Consider the following 20,785-nt stretch of genomic DNA (forward strand, 5'->3'; position numbering starts at 1 on the left):
ACTTTAGGCTGTATTTCTAATTTCTTTTCAGATTACTTTATTTTTCTTAATAGATATTCATTAAATGCAACTAAGGTTAAAAGAAACACGGGCACCGTTTCTGGGAACTCGCCCACCTCCAAAGGCCCCACGCCGCCGCCCAGTCCGAGCACACGCCTCGAAAGGGTTTCTGCGCCGCCGTGACGTCACGGCGTTGGGGCGGGTCCCGTGGCAGGGGCGGGGCGCTTCCCGGATCTCGCGGAGGGGAGGGCCAGGGGGTGCGGCCCCGCGGGGCGCGCTCGGCCCCCGAAGTGCGGGCCTTTGTAAACGCGCCCTCCCCGCGCGCGGTTTGTTGCGGAGAGGCTTGCAGGGTCGGGATGTTGGGGGTGCGCGCGGTCCAGGAGCAGAGGCGCCCGGAGCAGAGCGCGGCGGGCCCGTCTCCCGCACGCTTTGTGCTGGGGCTGGACGTGGGCAGTTCGGTGATCCGCTGCCACGTCTATGACCACGCGACGCTGATTCGCGGCTCCAGCGTGCAGAAGGTGACCGGGGAGCGGGCGTCGGGGCCGCGGGTCAGGGTCGCACAGAGCACCCCGGATCTAGTCGCGGGAGGCAAGCGGCCGGGTCCGCGACATCCAGCCAGAATGCAGCCACCTGCAGCACCGGCGGGCCCTTGGTCCTCAGCGGCGGGCGGGGAGCGGCCAGATCTCAGTATTACCTCGCAGGGCAGGGCTGAAACCTGCGCGCCCTTTCTGTTCTGGCTGAGGGCAGGAGGGGTTCGGTTTGTGACCAGGGGTCCTTCTCTCGCTTCTATTACCTGCAGATTCGCCTTTCCTGGGTGGGACTGCGGGGACTCGCAGGGCAGGGCAGAGCACGCCGCGCGTATCCAACCAGAAGGTGCTTTGTGACTTGCTAGGTTTTTCCCACTTCCTCGGTAGACTTCCAGCCCCGTCTTTATTTACATTTAAATGTTTCAGATATTGATAGAATTTATTGTCCGTTCCTCAGTTGTCATTATTAACTGCTTCTCAAAGTGCTGGTTCCTCATCTGAGCGACTGATTTTCATGGACATTAGAGGAACTGGACAAGTTTTGAAGGCTGTATTGTCATTACTTTTCTCCTTTCCATCTTTGAGCATTGATAAAAATGCCTTTTTCTGGTTTGAGAAAACCTACCAAATCCTTACTTCTTATTAGTAAAGCAACCAACAGATTGGTGCTCTTCTGTTCTTATTTTAATGAAGTGTTGATTTCTGCGTGCGCACCAAAAATAATGTTGATTGGATGTGGTGTTCTTACTCTTCTTTCCAATATCAGCGTCTTTTTATGTTAGCAGTTTTAGGAGCCATTAGATACCTAACCCATTCCCACCCAGCAGCGCTGGGTTCTCCGTTTGTTCGGTTCTCACCCTTCTTCCCAACCACTTAAACAGTGTTTTTAACCGTAGCAGTTGCCCAGGGGCAGATCTATCCAAGAGACTGCGTTGAGAAAATGGGGCAGTTTCATTTCATTCTGGTTTCTGGACCAGAACAGTGAGCTGGGACTAAGCAGCTGGGTCCTTCTCTGGGCCCTTTTCTGGCTACCTGTGCAGAAACACTGCCCGCCCACCCTACACACGCCATCCCTCCCCCAACCTGAAAGAACACTGTCCTTTGGTGACTGTGTGTGTCGTTATCTTTTTGAATCTTTATCACAACACAATGATACTTTTCACACCGTCTTCCTCATAATTCTAGACACAAAGTACTTTTGTTTTAGGCAGTGATTTTTTTTTTTAATTGAAATATTTGGAACCAAAGGGAGACATGGATTGTCAGAAAATACAAAGTTTTTCAGTTGCTGTATAATTTGGGGCAAATGATTAGTTTTTTAGAAATGAGGTAGGAATCTAAACGATGAATCAAGATTGCTGTGAGTAGCAGGAGACTAGAATGGCTTGCTTAGACTCTCAGCCGGAAGGTGTCTGGAAAGATATGAGTTAAAAATATAAAAAGTCCCTGCCCTCAAAGGATGAAACACTTAGATTAAGGAGTTTATAGCAATGGCTCTCCAACTGTGGTTAAGAGTTCATAGCAGTTCTGTTCGTTCTTTCTTTCCTTTTCTTTTCTTTCTTGATTTTATTTGTCAGAGAGAGAGAGCACAAGCAGGGGGAGCACAAGGCAGAGCTGGCAGAGGGAGAAGCAGGCTCCCCGTTGAGCAAGAAACCCCATATGGGACTCGATCCCAGGACTCCGGGATCATGACCTGACCCGAAGCCAGATGCTTAATCTACTGAGCCACCCAGGCACCCTATCATATAGCAGTGCTTCTTAAAGTGTAGTTCCTGGGCATCTGGGGTAGAGATGAAGAAATTAAGATTTAGAAACTTGTGTAGCAGTTTACTAGAGTAGTTTTATGTCTGCTGATCTTAAAAATGAAACATTTGGGATTCTATTTTGTATGTAATTTTTTTCTAGAAAATTGCTTTAATTGTGTCTTAAAAATTGTTGGTCCATAACGAATTAGAAATAGAAAAGAACAACCGGAAATTGGTCATTTACTTCAGATAGCTGGAGTAATTTTTTTTTTTTAAAGATTTTATTTATTGTTTGACAGAGATAGAGACAGCGAGAGAGGGAACACAAGTAGGGGGAGTGGGAGAGGGGGAAGCAGGCTTCCTGCTGAGCAAGGAGCCCAGTGCGGGGCTCGATTCCCAGGACCATGGGATCATGACCTGAGTGGAAGGCAGACGCTTAATGACTGAGCCACCCAGGCACCCTTGGATACTTGAAGTTCTTTGAGGAAAAGGTTCTTGGCCTACATTGCTACTTAGCACCTGATTTATTACCTCATGGGTACAGAATAAATCATTGAATTGCATTTAATCGAAGTATTAGGAATTCAGTTTGCTTCATGAAACTGGATTGGACACAGAACTTTTGTTTATTTTCTCAAGCGAAAATCACATCTCTGCTAATATGATGATAAGACTATATATAATAGAAACCCAAAACCTCTTAGTATAGGATTTGACTGATATTGCCACGTAAATAGTTTAAAAGAGAGACAGAGAAAGAAAAAGTGAAGAGATCACCCTTAGAGATAAGAACATAATAGGCTGTATTGCTCTTTTAATTAAAATTGAAGTCCCAAACATGAACCCTTTACGTTAAGAAGCTAGTACTAGGCCTCTCAGAAGACCAGTTTTATTTCTTGTGGCATTCATTTTTTAATAGCAGAGATACATTTTTAGACTTTTTCTATAATTTGTGTTTTTTTTAAGATTTTATTTATTTGACAGAGAGATACAGCGAGAGAGGGAACACAGGCAGGGGGAGTGGGAGAGGGAGAAGCCGACTCCCCGCTGAGCAGGGAGCCTGATGTGGGGCTCGATCCCAGGACCCTGGGATTACGACCTGAGCCGAAGGCAGACACTTAACGACTGAGCCACCCAGGCGCCCCTATAATTTGTATTTTTTATTTTATTTTTTATAATTTGTATTTTTAAAAAAATCTTTGTATAGATTCTTAAGTATTGGTGTTATACCAGAATAGTATTCAGATTTGAAAATCCACATGTCAATATTTGATGTTTCTAGTTTTAAGGAGAAAGTTTATCATGTTTCCCATTGGAACATGACGCTATATGTAAGAAACCATGAAGAATAATAACATCTTGGTTGGAAGAACAGGACAGAAAGGCCAGTCCAAGGAGAACAGTATAATCTGTTCTACTGTGTACCCTTCTGGATAGTCTTGAAAAATTCTGGTTGTTTGCTGTCTTTTGTTTTGTTTGTAATCAGCAAAACAAATCTCCTGAGCTTTGGTTATCCTCTTGTCTAATTTTGGTTTGGTCTTCCTTCGGTACAGGAGGAGATTTCACTATTGTGACATGTTTGGGGATAGTGAGCTCTCTGGGCTGGTGGAGTGGAGGGGAGTGACCCTGCAGCGCCATCTTTAAGTTTTTTGAGTTTTTTGGGATGAGGAAGTGTTTATTGCAGTTGAGGCATTCGTCTGTGGTCATGAAAGTCTTGCATAGAAAAAACAAATATTATTTGATAGAAGGGGAATAGATTTTGTTAAGTCTGTCTCTGGGAACTCACCAGCGAGTAGTAGATCCTTTTTTCATATCAGACCTTGTCACCTTCCTGCTTCCCACATGGTCACTGTTTCCTCAGCATTCCTTTTCTTTATTTTGGTCTTTTCTTACATGTTAGATCTTTGGTGGTTTTTGGTTGTTCCTATTTTCTTTCTTTTTTCTAAGATTTTATTTATTTATTTGACAGAGAGAGACAGCGAGAGAGGGAACACAAGCAGGGGGAGTGGGAGAGGGAGAAGCAGGCTTCCCACGGAGCAGGGAGCCCGACGCGAGTCTCCATCCCAGGATGCTGGGATCCTGACCTGAGCTGCAGGCAGACTAGACGCTTAACGACTGAGCCACCCACTGAGCGCCCCTGTTGTTCCTATTTTCAGTACCACTCAGTAGTCTTACCCTACTCAGCTGTATCTGGTATTTGCAAAGAAAGCATTCTTCTGGTTCAGTCCCTTTGGAGAGTAAACCTTTTACCTTCTGCCTGGTTAGGGAGGGGCAGTGATCTAGCTGGAGGAAGGGATTGGGGATTGGGGATCCTTATAAAGACTTTGAACCAATCTTGTGTTCAGCCCCATCTGGCATCCCAGTCTTTGGAGGTACCTCTACTTTTCAGGATTTTACCATAGAATCTCTGCCAGGGGCGGAGCAAAGATGTGGTGTCATCTGAGCAGGAAGTGAAGTACCGGTTTTCTCCTCTGTTTAGCCATGTGCCACCAATCCACTCACTGCTCATATTAAAAACATTTTGTTAAAACCTGGCCTGAGCCTGTTTGCTCTCTTAGCATTGCCTCTCTGCATAAACCCTTTTAACGTTTTTATTTTAATGGAATCTTGAGAGGAGTTGGAGATATGTAGGTTTAAGCCATCATGTTAAACTGAAGCCATGGCTTCTTTTTATGTTTTCAATAACTTACAGTAAAATTGCCTTTTTGGTGAATAAGTTCTGTGATTTTTAGCCCATGTAGGAGTAATCCAAAAAACTCCCTCGTGCTAGCCCTTTGTAGTCATACCCCTCCCATACCTAACACTGATCAATTTTCCGTGTCCATAGTTTTGTCTTTTTGAGAATGTTTTATAAGTGGAACAATACAGTCAGTAGCCTTTGGAGACTGGCTTTTTTCAGCATAATGCTTTTGAGATTTGTCCATATTATTATATCAGTAGTTCATTCCTTTTTATTTCTAATAGTAACCCATTAGACCGATGTGCCACATTCATTCACCAGTTGAAGTACATTTCGGTTATATCCATGTTTCTGGTGATTGTGACTACAGCTGCTATAAGTATTTGTGTACAGATTTTAATGTGAACCTAAGTTTCGTTTTCTCTAGAATAAATACCCAAGAGTGGTACTGTTGGGTCATATAGTAAGTTAATGTTTAACTTAACAAAAAAATTACCATACTTTTCTAGAGTGGCTGTACCATTTTGCATTTCCACCCGCAATGTGTAAGAGTTCCACATGTTCTTCACTGACACTTGAAATTGTTAGTGTTTTTTATTTTATGCATTCTGATAGATGTAGTGGTATCTCATTGTGGTTTTGATTTGCATTTCCCTAATGTTTTAGTGATGTTGAATATTTCTCTATGCATATTTGCTATCCATATATATCTTCTTTGGCAAAGTGCCTGTTCAAGTCTTTTGCTCAATTTTTAATTGGGTTGTTTTCTTACTGTTGAATTTTGAGGTTTCTTCATATATTCTGAATGTGAGTCCTGTGTTGGGTGTGTGATTTACAGATATTTTAAATCAGTCTGCGCTTTGTCTTTTCATTTTCTTAACTGTGTCTTTTGCAGGGCAAATGTTTTTAATTTTGATGAAGTCCAATTTATCAATTTCTCTGTTTTGTGAATGGTAATTTCGGTGTCATGTCTAAGAGCTCTTCACCTAACCCCACATCACAAAGATTTTTTTCCTGTGTTTTCGTCTGAACATTTTGCAGTTTTATGACTTAAATTTAGATCTGTGATCAATTTTGAGTTAAGTTTTGTTTAAGATGTGAGGTTGAAGTTAATTTTTTTGCATATAGATGTCTGATTGTTCCAACTGTTGAAAAAGCTCTTTTTTTTCCCCCACTGAATTGCCTTGTATACACTTGTCAAAAATGAATTAGCTTTACTTGTGTCAGTCTGTTTCTGGACTCTGTTCCATTGATACCTATTTGTCTATTTTTTTTTTTAAAGATTTTATTTATTTTAGAGGGGGAGAGAGAGAGAGTGCAAGTGCGGGGAGGGAGAGGAACAAAGACTCCGCTCCGTGCTCCGCACTGAGCCCAACTCCAGGCTGGATCTCAGGACCCTGAGATCACGACCTAAGCCAAAATCAAGAGTCGGGTGCTTAACCAACTGAGCCACCCAGGCGCCCCCTATTTGTCTGTTTTTATGCTAGTAGCACACTGTTTTGATTAATGTAACATTATAGTAAGTCTTACAGTTATGTAGTGTGGTTCCTCCAGTTTTAGTCTTTGTCAACATTGTTTGGGTTATTTTAGTTCTTTTGCTTTTTCCTATAAATTTTAGAATCATCATGTCTGTATCTACAAAAATTCTACTGGGGGATTTTGATATACAATTGTAGATGGCATTTCTTTAGCACTTTAAAAATGTTGAGCCACTTCCTCCTGGCCTCCATGGCTCTGATGAGAAATCTGCAGCCATACAGAATCATTGTTTTATATATGTAACGTGTGGCTCCTTTCAAGATTTTTCCTTAGTTTTTGGTTTTCAGCATTTTAATTATGCTGGATCTGAATGTGTAATGTTTCGGACTTATCCTTTTAGGAGTCTTCTAAGTTTCTTGAATATACAGATTTTAAATCTTTCACTGAACTTGGAAAGTTTTTAGCACTATTACTTCCCTGAAGTAATTTTTTTTTTTTTTTTTTTTTTTTTGCACTGAACTCTTTTCTTTCCTTCTTTGGGGACTCTGATGACATAAATACTAGACCCTGTGCTCCTGTCTCATAGATCCCTGAGGCTTTATTCATTCTTTTTTTCCAATATATTTTCTTTCTGTTATTTAAGTTAGATAAATTCTATTGATCTATCTTTGGTTTACTGACTTTCTTCTGTTATTTTTATTCTACTACTGAGCCCATCCAGTATGTTGTTTATTTTAATTATTATATTTTTCTTTTTTAAATTGATTTTTCCAGCTTTATTGAGGTATGATTGACAAATAAAAGTTGCATATAGGTAAGGTGTACAACATGATGTTTTGGTGCACATATACATTGTAAAATGATTACGTACCCATTACCTTACATAGTTACTATTTGTGTGTGTGTGTGTGTGTTGAGAACACTTGAGAACTGCTCTCTTAGCAAATTTCAGGTGTATAATACATTATTATTACCTATAGTCACCATTCTGTATATTAGGTCTCCAGAACTTATTCATCTTATAACTGAAAGTTTGTACTCCCCTTGACCAGCATCTCTCTGTTTCTCCCATTCTCCTAATTATTGTATTTTTCAATTCTAAAAATTTTATTTTGGTTTCTTTTTGTCTTATATTTCTTGGCTGAGACTTTCTATCTTGCCATTTGTTTCAAAAGAATTTGCCCTTTCTTCTTGGAACATTTTTATAATAGCTGCTTGTGAAGTCTTGATCAGGTATCTGTCATCTTGGCATTGGTATCTGTTATCTTTTCCCATGTGAGGTGAGATTTTTCTAGTTCTTCGTATACCTGGTAATTTCAGATTTTATCATGGACATTTTGAATACAGTTTTATAAGACTCAGGGTCTTGTGTAAATCCTATGATGAATGTTGGTATTTTTCTTTTACCAGGCAATCAATGCAGTTGGGTTCAAGCTACAAATTCTACCAGTCTTCTGTGGACTTTGGTTTCAGTGTTTGTCATTTCCAAAATCTTGGCAGTACTGTTTGCATCTGCCCTGTGAATGTGCCACCCAGTAGCCAGTCTGGCACCTGGGTAGGGGTCTGTCCCTTAGTTCTTTACATCTTTGCTATGCTGTTTAGATTTATGTTCACATAGGTACAGCTTCGAGGTGAGCTTCGGAATTCATACGCAACTTTCCGGAGAAGCTTTCCCAAGCTCCTCCCTCTCTGAGATCGTCCTGGTACTTTTTGGTTCCCTGAGTTTCCCCTTTTGGCTCCTCTTGCCAGAAAGCTGGAGCTTTCATTACCCTACTCTGCCTGCACTTCCTATGCCCACAGCTGGGGCTACACATCAAAAGCAGAGAGAGAAACAAAACAAAAAAACCCCAAAACATGGCGGTCTTGGGCCACACCTCCTCTAGTTGGAGAAGTTTTACCTCCTTCAGTATTTTAGGTACCTGAGATTACCGGTGCAACCACTACTACAAGATAGCCTGGGTACAAAAGTGTGGAGGCAAGCGGGAGAAAAAAAGATATATGGGGGACTTCTCCCATTCTCTCTGAGTGTTAGCCAAAACATGAGAGCTTCTGGAGTTTCCGCTGATCCTGGTACCCGCTTCTGGTTTTATGGACTTCCTTGAGTCCAGGCCAGGGAATATCAGGAAAAAAATGGGAAACTCACCACCAGTTAGTAGTACTGGCATTCTTACCTTCCCCCATCTTCCTGCCCCCATAGACTTTCTAGAGTCCACATGCATTCAGTGGTGCAGACAGGGTGGAGTGTGCTTCCTCCATCATAGTCTGCATCAGAACTTGGTACTTTGTTAATTTTTGTTTTTTAAAAAAAATTTTCTCATAAAAATAGTACGTCTTCATTATAGAAAACTTGGAAAGTAAAGATAAAACAAAGAAAGCTAAAATTTTCTGTAAATTCATGAACTGAGGAAAACTTTTTATTTCATATTTTCAATTTTAACAATAAAAATGAATTAGATAATGAATGAAATCATGTTGTAATCATTTTCACCATTTAAAAAATTTTAAGACCCAGATGTTATTGACTTGATCTAATGTTGTTTTTACTACATTTTCTTTTTCTAAATAGATAGAAAATCTTTATCCTCAAGCTGGCTGGGTTGAAATTGATCCCGATGTTCTCTGGCTTCAGTTTGTAACTGTAATAAAGGAATCTGTTAAAGGTAATTAGGCTTGCAAAAATAAAAATAATAAAGTGTATTTTGTTTGTAGTAAGAGTGTTCCTCAGTCTGTAGAATTTTACGGGTTTCCTAAGTTATAATTACAGGAATATTGTTTTACTGGGGTAAAATTTCCTAGTATTTTTTCGGCAGACATCTGTGGTTAATAGTTAACCACTTTGTCAAGGAAAGGTAACAGCAACTCTCTCTGTCCTCTGGTTTAAATCTTTTTTCAATACAGTATAAAGGTTCACTTTCCTTCTTCATTCCAGGTTGTGGCTAGTGCTCATTCGACTTCTGTTGTGTACAAAATACTAGAGGGTTATAAACAAAATTAGAACCCACAGTTCCTGCTCTCAGGAATTTACAGCTTTATTCCTTTTTTTTTTTTTCAAGATTTTATTTATTCATTCGAGAGAGACAGAGAGAGAGAGCACAAGCAAGGGGAGGGGTAGAGGCAGAGGGAAAAGCAGGCTCCTTGCCAGGCTCCGCTCATGACCTGAGCCAAAGGCAGATGCTTAACCTACTGAGCTACCCAGGTGCCCCGAGTTACCTTTATTGTTAAACAAGTTTTTGTTTTCATTTTTTTGTGTGGCCTCTTGATGCAAAGTCTTGGCCATAGTCACGGTGGGAAATATTAGCTCTTTTCTTTTCTTTCTTTCTTCCTTAAATTTTCTTTTTTTTTTTTAAGATTTTATTTATTTATTTGACACAGAGAGACAAAGTGAGAGAGGGAACACAAGCATGGGGAGTGGGAGAGGGAGAAGCAGGCTTCCTGCTGAGCAGGAAGCCCGATGCGGGACTCGATCCCAGGACCCTGGGACCGTGACCTGAGCCGAAGGCAGACACTTAACGACTGAGCCACCCAGGCGCCCGCTTGCTTGCTTTCTTTCTTTCTTTCTTTCCTTCTTTCTTTCTTTTTTTTGTTAGGGAGAGAGAGCACACACAGGCAGGGGGGGCAGAGCCAGAGGGAGAAGCAGGCTCCCCGCTGAGCAAGGAGCCTGATGTGGAACTCAATCCCAGGACCCCGGGATCATGACCTGACCCGAAGCCAGATGCTTAACCTACTGAGCCACCCAGGCGCCCGAAATCTTAGCCCTTTAAGGACATTTTCAGTGCAACTTTCTTTAAGACTGTGGCAAAAGCTGACTTGTAAATGTGAATTCTAAAAGATCTTTTACTTCATTTTTGTGGCTCAATTGCTCCTCCTTCTTGCCTTTTTGGTTTGAAATACTTCAAAACATACTTAAAAAGCTGCAAGAATAGTACATGGAACACCTGATTGCCTTTCCCAGATTCAAACATGTTAAGCAGTGTTTACCATTCTTTACAAACTTTTTTTGACCTGGTTAAAAGGGTTGGTTTGACATAGTAACCTGTTGTCCCTAAATACTTCAGCACTATCTCCAAAAGAAAGGAGAATTCTCTTACATAAACACACTGCACATATCACAGAGGAAATTTAACATTAATACAGTAATATTTTCTAATACTTAATCTTCAATATTCCTCTTATCTCAGTCATTAATCACTTTTTTCCCAATCCAGAATGCATCCAAATGTGAGGCATTGCGTTTAGCAATCAGTCTGTCTAGTCTCTATTTATTTATTTGTTTATTGACTGGTCTCTTTTAATCTAGAGCATGTTATTCATGGCATTGACAGTTTTCAGAAGTATAGACCAGTTTATTAGACGATTCTGCATTTTGCGGTTGTCTTGATTTATTTCCCCATGATTAGATTCAGGTTAAATATTTTGGGGAGGAGTACTGTACCGGGGATGATTTGTCTTTCTCAGTGCTCAAATTGAAGTTGTCCCTAATTTTTGTAGCGGGATAAATTACTCTTCTAAAAGAACATCACAAAAAAATACTCTAGTAGCTATATTTTAAGAACTATGAATCAGAGAGACCATGGGTTTTTTTTCTTTTTTTTAAAGATTTTGTTTATTTATTTGACAGAGAGCGAGAGAGAGAGAGAGAGCGAGCACGCACAACCAGGGGGAGCAGCAGAGGAAGAGGGAGAAGCAGGCTCCCTGCTGAGCAAGGAACCAGACACAGGACTGGGTCCCAGGACCCTGGGATCATGACCTGAGCTGAAGGCAGATGCTTAACAGACTGAGCCACCCAGGGGCCCCAGAAAGACCATGTTTTTATTTGCATCTTAGCATCTGTTGTTGGAAAATAAGATCTAAGCTTCAGTAATTATACTGTTTTCCTTGGGAATTTTCCTTTATTGTCATCAACCAGCTTCTATTATGGTATGGTGACCTTATTCCTGTTCAGGAATAGCAATTTGGGACAAGCAAGCTATGGCAAAAACCATAGGCAAGCCCAGCAAAGAAAGGAAAGGAATGTTATTTTGTGGAAAAGGAGAAAGAGGTTGGGAAGGATTGTTTTGAACTATAGTCCATTGGAGAAAAGCAAGAGTTTGGGGTAATGATGGCTTTTCATTGGCTGGGGTAGTAGATTTATTATAGGAGATGCAAAGTACATCTTTTCCTGTTAGGACCTATAATTGCTGATTCTTTCCTGCTGAGAAGTCTTCTCTTGGGGTCTGTAACTGATAGGTCTTCCTGTAATTGACCCAGTGGTATGGCCCTGACTGCGTTTTAGAGAGGTTTCCCTTTATAAATTTTCATAGGTTGATCATTACTTGAATTAAGATCAGTCTTTTAGTATTATCAAGAAGAAAATACAATCCAACTTACTTTGAGTAGTGTTTGCTTTTTTTCTAACATTTAAAGCAAAAAGCCCATTTTGTTATTATTAGAATATGACCTTTTTCCCTTTAAGTAAAAAATTATACAAAGTCATCTCAGTAATGCCTCCTTTATTAGCTCCAATTATGTTACTAAATGCTAAACCCAGATGTTTTTCTTAAATACTATATTGAATGATTTATTTCCCATGCTATAATATTGTAAAGAAAAACTTCACTGGCTTTTAAACATGTGTTTTACCTATCTTTATTTTTAGCTGCAGGAATAGAGATGAATCAAATTGTTGGTCTTGGCATTTCAACACAGAGAGCAACTTTTATTACGTGGAACAAGTAAGTGCATTGTGTGATAAGCATTCTGTTGCTGGGTTCCTACCACAGTGAATATGTTGCTACATTGCTGTGAAACCTTTTTGGAGCATTTTAAATCAGTGAATTAATAGCAGTTTACTTGGTTAAGAGGGATGAAAGTGGGCCTACTTTCTGGCGTTGTAAAATATGCTCCCTGCATGTTATCTGGACTTGATTTACATAAAATGATAACGATAAAAAGTATTGTTACTGTTATTAAAATTCTCCATTCCTTTCTTTTGACATAAGTTAGTTTTTCAGAGAAGCATGGATTGAAATCTTAAAAATTAGCTTATAACGAAAAAGATTCAGGAGAGCCTAACAAGTTTCATAAACAGAATTCCATAATTATGTTTTATATTTTCAGTCTACTCCAGATTTAGTATTTGAGTACCTACAGCCTATGAGGTATGTGTAAATTAAACACAGTTATAATATAATGGCTCCCATATAGTGAATATCTATGATATTTCAGGTTCTGTTATCCTAACAAACAAACTTGTTATTTAGGTATTATGTCTTTTTTACAGAGAAAGACCAGGCTCAGTGAAATAAGTAAGTGGTTCAAGGCCACTCAGTTAATAAATAGAGCCAAGATTCCAGATTGTGTTTTTTGACCCCAAACATGCTCTTTCTACGACGCCCATATTGCTGTCAACATGAGTTTCTTTAAACTTTTTTTTAAGATTTTATTTATTTGAAAGAGAGAGAGTGAGAGAGAGAGCACGAGAACAGGGTGAGGGTTAGAGGGAGAAGCAGGCTTCCCACTGAGCAGGGAGCCTGATGCGGGACTGGATCCTGGCACTCCAGGATCATGCATGACCTGAGCCAAAGGCAGATGCTTAACCGACTGAGCCACCCAGGTTCCCCAGCATGAGTTTCTTCAAAAACAATAACAACAACCACAAAACTCTATAAAATGTTTCTTTGTTACAAAGTACTAGACTCCAAAGGGCATCTTGAGCATGGGGCAGTGGGGAAGAAAAGTAGTAGATATAGGAAGTAGGGATAAGTGTAGGAAACCTAATCGGGCTGAATTCACAAGATCTTGGCCATTATTTCAGTATTAGGTTAGAGGAAGAAGTTTAACTTTACCAATATTTCTGGCCTTGGTGTTTGGGGGGATATGATTGAAATTATAGAGAACATTAGAGGAGGAATGAAGTAGATGGTGATGAGGGTGGGTGGAAGGGAATATGATAAAGGTGTTTGGTTTGGGACATGTGAATGTGGAGATACCCCAAAGGTGGTTAGAAAGTTTGTCTGGTTTTAACTAAGGCATGACTCATTTCCTCTAGATAGGTGCTCTTTCTTTCAGGGCATATGTATCTCAGATGGTTGCCTGCATCTGCAGTCCCCCTGCCTTCCCCAAACTTCCCACCCAGAGTGTTGGGCATAGCAAGTCAGATGAAAGAAAAAATGAACTAAAGTCATCTGTGTAGATGTAGTTTCTAAATAGTGGCACCATTGACATTTTGGGCCAATGATTCCTTGTTGTTGGGGGCTATCCTGGGCATTATAGGGTGTTTAGCAGCATCCCTGGCCTCTGCCCACCAGATACTAGTAGCACCCCACACCCCTAGTTCTTACAACCGAAACATCTCCAGACATTGCCCAATGTCCCCTGGGGGACAGAATCACTCCCAGTTGAGAACGGTTGACATAGACAGAGTCTGGAGAAATAGGTGTGTTCTCTGATGGAGATTATATGGAGAGAAAAAAAAGAAGACTGAGGATTTGGACAATGAGTATTCACCCTTCCCCCCAACTTAAAGGGGGTCAGAAAGCAAAAAGCTGGCATGATGGGACAAACACAAATCTGGGAAGTAGGTGGTATGGAAGTAGGGACAAGGGAGTGTTCCTAGGGAAATAACCGACTGGAAGTGTTGTGTTTTGTTGGATTTGGAGATTAGGTCATTGACCACAGAGATTGTTTTTATCAAAACCTAGATAGCAGGTCATTCATGACAGGAAGTTCAAAATATTAGGAAGCAAAGTTTTTATGTGGCAGTAGGACCATATCTCACTTTTGGAAGAAAAAGAGTCAGATTCCAAGACCATTCACCTCCCTTACTGATGGTGGTGTCCTTGTGGAAGGGTAAGATTTCTTCATAAGACAATTAATAGTGAGTTTTCTCCTTGGCTATCCTTTTTTGAGAAGTTTGTATTCTTTCATGAGTCTTGGAAACTTTTTTTTTTAAAAGATTTTATTTATTTATTTGACAGAGAGAGACACAGCGAGAGAGGGAACACAAGCAGGGGGAGTGGGAGAGGGAGAAGCAGGCTTCCCGCGGAACAGGGAGCCCGATGCGGGGCTCGATCCCAGGACCCTGGGATCATGACCTGAGCTGAAGGCAGACTCGTAACGACTGAGCCACCCAGGCACCCCAAGTCTTGGAAACTTTGCTTGTAGAAACTGAAATACTAGATATTTTCCCAACCCTCCCACAAGGTTTTGTGCTTCTTTTACCTTAAAATAATGGAGTCTAAAAATAATGCTCCCCGAGTCCTGGTGAGCCACTGGAGCACATAATGTTGGCAGATCTACAAGCTCTACAACAAAGAGCTGAGATACAGCACAGAAGTGGCATGGCTCTGAGCCAGCAGGAAGTACTTCTTGCTCATTTTCTGGAGAAAGATTGACGGACAGGACCCTGGCACAGTCTACTGTGCATTCCAGTCCCAGCCTGCACCTCCTCTCCCCAGCTCACTGTTTCTTTCTCCTGCAGTCACGGCCGTAGTCCTGTTGTCTTGACCATCCAAACATTATTTTCTGGTTGTTGCTGTCAGGAAGTCTAAAACTTTGGACGTTGTTTTTGTTTTTCTCTTTCCCCCTCCTTTAGATGCCAGGAAACTTGGTCTTTGCGTTTTCTTCGTATTCCTCAGGTTACAATTTTTTTTCAATATATTTAATCAGTGGTGTATTTAGCCTGCATCTTAAAATAACAAAATGGTATCTCCTCCATTTTGGTTGTTTTAAATTCCTTTTGTCCTAAAATACCTGAGCTGTTTTGTTTCTTCAATCTCTGCGTCTCTCAGGGAGGCTTTTGCCAGGTAACCTCAGATCAGGGTGTGTGCCAGTTAGTAACATAAACTGGGAGTCATGCAAGCAAACTGAGATTCACTCAGTAACCGTTTGAGGACTTACAGGGAGTAAGGCACTGCGCCGGCTGCCGAGCTGAATATGAAAATGAGTAAGAACACCAGCCCTCAGGGAATTTACAGTCTTATAATACAAGTATACAAATGAGTCTATGTTCCCACAGCACCAAATATATCTTTTATTGTAATACCCGATACTTGTGTTAATGGTTCGTACCAATTATGACACAAATATATTAAGACCCATGGAATGGCAGAATGTGTTAGAGAGGTTTAAGGCGACTCATTTATGATATTGTTATTGATGTTTTTCCTCTATTTCCCCTCTTATTGTTGACAGAGAGAAAACAAACCCAAATCACTGCTAAGGGAATATTAGAATATGTGCTACTTCTTGAGATCAGTATCCTAGATTGTCTTCAACCATGTTATGAATTAATGACGTCACTTTCCTCCTGTGATCTTCTCCCCGTCATTGTTCTTCAACTATACTAGCATCTAACCCATCATGCTTCATCCTGTCTGAGAACCTTTGAACATGTAATATATTTTGTCAGGAGTGTTCAACCTCCTTATTTGTCCCCACTGATCCTTCAGAGCCCAATTCTATTGTCATTTCTCCAAGAAGTCTTTCCTGACCCCTGCACTGGGCAAGGTGTCCCTGTTAAATATACTCATGTTATTTCTCCTTCAGAGGACTTATTCTGTAGTAAGCAAGCAATTGAGTAATTAAGGATTTCTTCGGGTTTCTCTGGTAGAGAAAATATTCATGGGGCAAAGATGCCGTATCCCTTTCTTCATAGCTATGTCCCCACCTCCTGGCACAAATTGCTGGGTACGCATTTGATGAGTCAGTGATTAAAAATCAGATTTAAGTATGTAAGTAGAAGCTATTGTGTGTAGAATGGCATCAGAGAATCATATGCGTCGATTTCATTTCTGTCAGACAGAGGCTGATAGTCCTCATTGACAGCAGCCTTCATTTATCAGATACTTCTTTGGTGTCTGGGCTAGGGGGTGAGAATCTGAAGGTGAGTAGACTGTGTCTTCAGGAGACTCACAGTCCAGTGGGGGATACAGTGTGAACCTAGATTGTTAGGGTGCAGGCTGGTAGACATCTGTCTAGTAGAACTGCTGTGTACCTGGTAATGAAGGAGCTGAAGAGGGGCACTGAATAGCTTAGAAGGCAGAATGAGGGAGGGTTTTACAGAGTCACTTGCGCCAAGTGTCGTAGGATGAGTAGGAGTTTTCTAAGTGGGAAGAGCAAATCACTGGCAAAAACAGGAGGTACAAGAGCATGGTATATCTGAAGAATCAGCAGTACTGTGGAATTCAAGGGGTAAGATAAGGAAGGCACCACTCCCAGGTGAATCCGGGTAGATAGCGGATTTGAGGGGAATGAGACTAAGTCTGAGAAATCTTTTTGAAGGCTATTGTTTATTCAGGTCTCTGCTTTCATATCTAAAAAACTCCTCACTCCCACTTACTCTGTTCCTTTGCCATGCCAGTGTTTCATAGCATGATCCTACATGAAATGATAGTTTTAATCACTCATTTGTTCCCTCCCCCCATTAAAGGGTAGACTACAGGGCTGTTATGGAATCCTTTGTAGATTTAGGATGACCCCTCTTCCCCCTAGTTGTTGGCTGAAGCAGCTAAAAGTTACCATTAACTCGGGTGTGGCACACCAGAGGAAGAGGGACAGCAGGTTTGGGGTGGATGTGTTGCATTTGAGATGGCATGGAGCAAACGTGGGAGATCTGTGGAAGGTAGCTGTTTGTGAGGGGATGGAACTGAAGTGAATGTCTGGCCCTAGAGATGTAGTTAGGTGAATAGTCCTGTGGTGACTACATTCATGGATGTGGGTCAGATTTGTTTTTAGAGAGAGCAGCTAGTTAAAAAGAGAAGGGGAGCAAGGATGTAACCCTCAGCAGATACCAGCATTTAAATGGCAGTCTAAGGAAGAAAAATCTGCAAAAGAAACTAAAAACATGTACTTAGAGAGGTAGGAGGAGAAACAGCACAATGATATCATTGAAGCTTAGGAAAGTGACAGTTTTAGGTAGGAAGAAGTGATTGTCAGGAGTCAATATTGCAGAAAGGTCAAGTTAAATTGAAAAGGAGCCTGTAAATCTGGAAATTAGGAAAACAGTGGTTACCATAGTGAATGTAATTTTCATGAGTGATTAGAAATCTAAATTGCATTTGAATTGTGTTCAGTTGAGGTAATGGGAGGTGATGATACATTGAAGGGGCTTAGTTGGGGGGGGCATCCTGGGTCAGGAGAGATGTTTTTGGTTCTGTTTCAAAGATGGGGAGATTTAAGCATGTGTAGAACAGAGAGTTGATGGAATATTGATGAAATGAAGGGGTGGAAGAGTCGGGAAGGCTCTAGAGGTATAGAGGGTATAGGTGGAGCTGCCAGCCTGAGACATGCGAGGAAAAGCTTTTCCTCTGAATCAAAAGAGAAGTGGAAGAAGTGGGTAGTTGAGGAAAGTCATTCCTGTGTTTTTACTTCCTTTGAGAAGCAGGTGGCCATGCTGGCCTAGGGTTAAGAAATCTGGTGAAAATTAAGATGTGCCATTTGCGGGGCATGGGGAGGAAACTAATGAGGGACAAAGAGAAAGACTTTTATCATTTTAGGTGACTCTGAGAACATAGCCAAGGTTGTATTCTATATATATGGATTGGTGTCAGTTCACAAGATTCTGGCATTTAAGTAGACACAGAAGAAAGCTGGAATGATCCCAGGTTAGGTGTTGGAAAGGTGGATGGTTAACTTGAAAGGGAAGAAGTAAAGAGTGACATTGTGCAGAATAATGGAGAAGGAATCTGTGAGGGTTGGTCAAAGCAAGCACTGAGTTGGGAAGAGAGGTTGCAGAAAACTATTTCAGAACTCTAGAGCCTGATCAGGCCTTATAACCACTAGGGGGTGCTGGATGAAGGTAGAGGCTACTATTCTCTGGTAAGTGGTGTGTGCAAACCGGCAATCATCCTTTACTCCTCAGCCCTGCTTCGGGTTTGGGGAAAGCAGCTCACATTCCTGGAGTGAGTAGCTGGTGCCAGAGCAGGCAGTGGGGACATTTTCCTACAAAAATTTGAGTGTGTATGCTCTGGTGGATTTGATTGTGCCCTACAGGACTGGCACAGATGCTTACCTACATTCCGGCCCTCTCAACTGCAGTCACTTTCTTAAGCTGTGTCTTTTGGAAGACTTAAAGGGCCAGTACCTTTGGGAGGTTTTTTAGTGCCAGACATTTAAGAAAATCTTTGTCAGGTCACTAGCTGATCACAGAGGTAACAGAAGTGCAGAAACTTCAGAGACCACACATAACAAGGAATACACACTTTGCAAAAATAGTTTGAAAAAGTCACAAGCTGGCAGCTCCAACCCTCAACGAAGAAAAATCGGCAATCCCTGAGGAGTGGGAAAGTCAGATTTCTAGAGTTATCACATTGGTTTTCAAAGGCGTAAGTTTTAAACATCTCACTGACTGAAGAAATTAGTCACAATTTAAGGAACATTCGATGAATTAATCTGTTAAAAACTAAAATCACACATTAAGATATAAAATTGCACAATATAAATAGTATAATTTAAACCTATATGATTCAGGATTCATGGCATTTCCTTATAACCACTTTCAACTCCTTAATTACTGTCTCTTTCCTGTAAACAGCACCTCTCAGTTCTCAGCCTTATAAGTTATTAAGCAAGGTGCATTTTTATTTTTATTTTTACTTTTTTATTTTTTTTTTTAAGATTTTTATTTACTTATTTGAGAGAGAGAGAGATAGCAAGAGAGAGCATGAGAAGCAGGGAGAGGAAGAAGCAGGCTCCCTGATGCGGGACTCCATCCCAGGACCCTGTGATCACGACCTGAGCCGAAGGCAGACGCTTAACTGACTGAGCCACCCAGGCACCCCAAGGTGCATTTTTATATATTAAACTAACAAAAAGAAAAATCAGTCTGGGTGAGATTATGGCAGAAGTGTTTCATTTACTATCTTATTTTAAATTTGTTTTCATATAAAATTAATGTCTCCAAATAGTTATCAAGTATATCCAATGCTCCAGACACTCCCCAAAGCACCATCTGATACAGGCACTGTAGCTGAGAAGGCATTAAAAGTATTATAGTAGTCAATATGCAGTATTGGTTATAACATCAAATATTTCAGGTTTGGCCACATATGAGGAGCTGGAAAATTGTCTTACCTTTTGACTCAGTAATCTCACACTTAGGAGTGAGGGAGATTTGGGGGAAATAACCCAACAGAAGCAACAGCAGCACCTCAAAATTTGGCCTTAGGAAATAGGGTCACTGCGGATGTAATTACTTAAATTAGGATAAAGTCATAATCAGTAGGGTGGATTTGTAATTCAGTATGACTAGTGTCTTCATACAAAGATGGCCACGTGAAGACAGACACACAGAAAATGCCCTATGGAGGAGGAGGAGGGTCGGAGTGATGCACCTATGAGTCAAGGAATGCCAAAGATTGCTGCAGACCACCAGAAGCTTAGGATGAGGCAGGGAAGGATTCCCTTACAGGTTTCAGAGGGAGTTGGCCCTGGCAACATCATGATTTTGGATGTCTAGCCTCCAGAACTATAAGACAATAAACTGCTATTGTCTTAAGCCACATAGTCTGTGGTGCTTTGTTATGTCAGCCCAAGGAAACAAATACAATGGTCAGTTGATTTTTGACAAGGCTGCCAAGACCAGGCAATGCAGAAAGAACCATCTTTTCAACAAATGATGCTGAGGAAACCGGGTGTCCATATGCAAAATATGCATGTGGACCCTTACCTTACACCATATACAAAAACTAACTTAAAAAATGAATTGAAGACTAAATTTAAAAGATAAGGATACGGAACTCTTTTTTTTTTTTTTTTGAAGATTTTATTTATTTATTTACTTATTTGACAGGGACACAGCAAGAGAGAGAACACAAACAGGGGGAGTGGGAAAGGGAGAAGCAGGCCTCCTGCCTGCAGGGAGTCTGATGTGGGGCTCAATCCCAGGACCTTGGGATCATGACCTGAGCCGAAGGCAGACACAAAACATCTGAGCCACCCAGGTGCCCAAGACTATAAAACTCTTAGAAGAAAACATACAGGAAAATTTTTATGGCTGTGGATGTAGGATTGATTTCTTAAATGGCACCAAAAGCACAGCTAACAAAACAAAAATAGATAAATTGGACTTCATCAATATCAGAAACTTATATATAGCATCAGAAAACACTATTAAGATATTTTCATATTTTTGACAATTTTTCTTTAATTTTCTTTTCTTTTAAAGATTTTATTTATTTATTTGACAGAGAGAGAGACAGCAAGAGAAAGAACACAAGCAGGGGGAGTGGGAGAGGGAGAAGCAGGCTTCCCGCCGAGCAGGGAGCCCGATGCGGGGCTCGATCCCAGGACCCTGGGATCACAACCTGAGCCGAAGGCAGATGCTTAACGACTGAGCCACCCAGGTGCCCCTTCTTTAATTTTCTTAACTACTGGAA

General features: G+C 41.0%; 1 protein-coding gene across 1 annotated transcript in view; it reads left to right on the forward strand.

Annotated features, from left to right (window-relative positions):
* The first annotated feature begins 244 nt into the window (after window positions 1-244).
* GK5 (glycerol kinase 5) overlaps window positions 245-20,785 on the forward strand; it is an 80,968-nt gene continuing 60,427 nt past the window's right edge. Inside the window, exons 1-3 of the mRNA XM_025881205.2 lie at window positions 245-518; window positions 8,998-9,091; window positions 12,067-12,142. Coding sequence (XP_025736990.1) covers window positions 357-518; window positions 8,998-9,091; window positions 12,067-12,142 — 332 coding nt within the window. The 5' untranslated portion in view covers window positions 245-356. The remainder of the gene's footprint in view (window positions 519-8,997; window positions 9,092-12,066; window positions 12,143-20,785) is intronic.

This window comes from Callorhinus ursinus, unplaced genomic scaffold, assembly GCF_003265705.2.
Source record: "Callorhinus ursinus isolate GAN/ISIS: 27379988/994484 unplaced genomic scaffold, GSC_fseal_2.0 scaffold1, whole genome shotgun sequence".
In the NCBI taxonomy this organism is placed as follows: domain Eukaryota; kingdom Metazoa; phylum Chordata; class Mammalia; order Carnivora; family Otariidae; genus Callorhinus; species Callorhinus ursinus.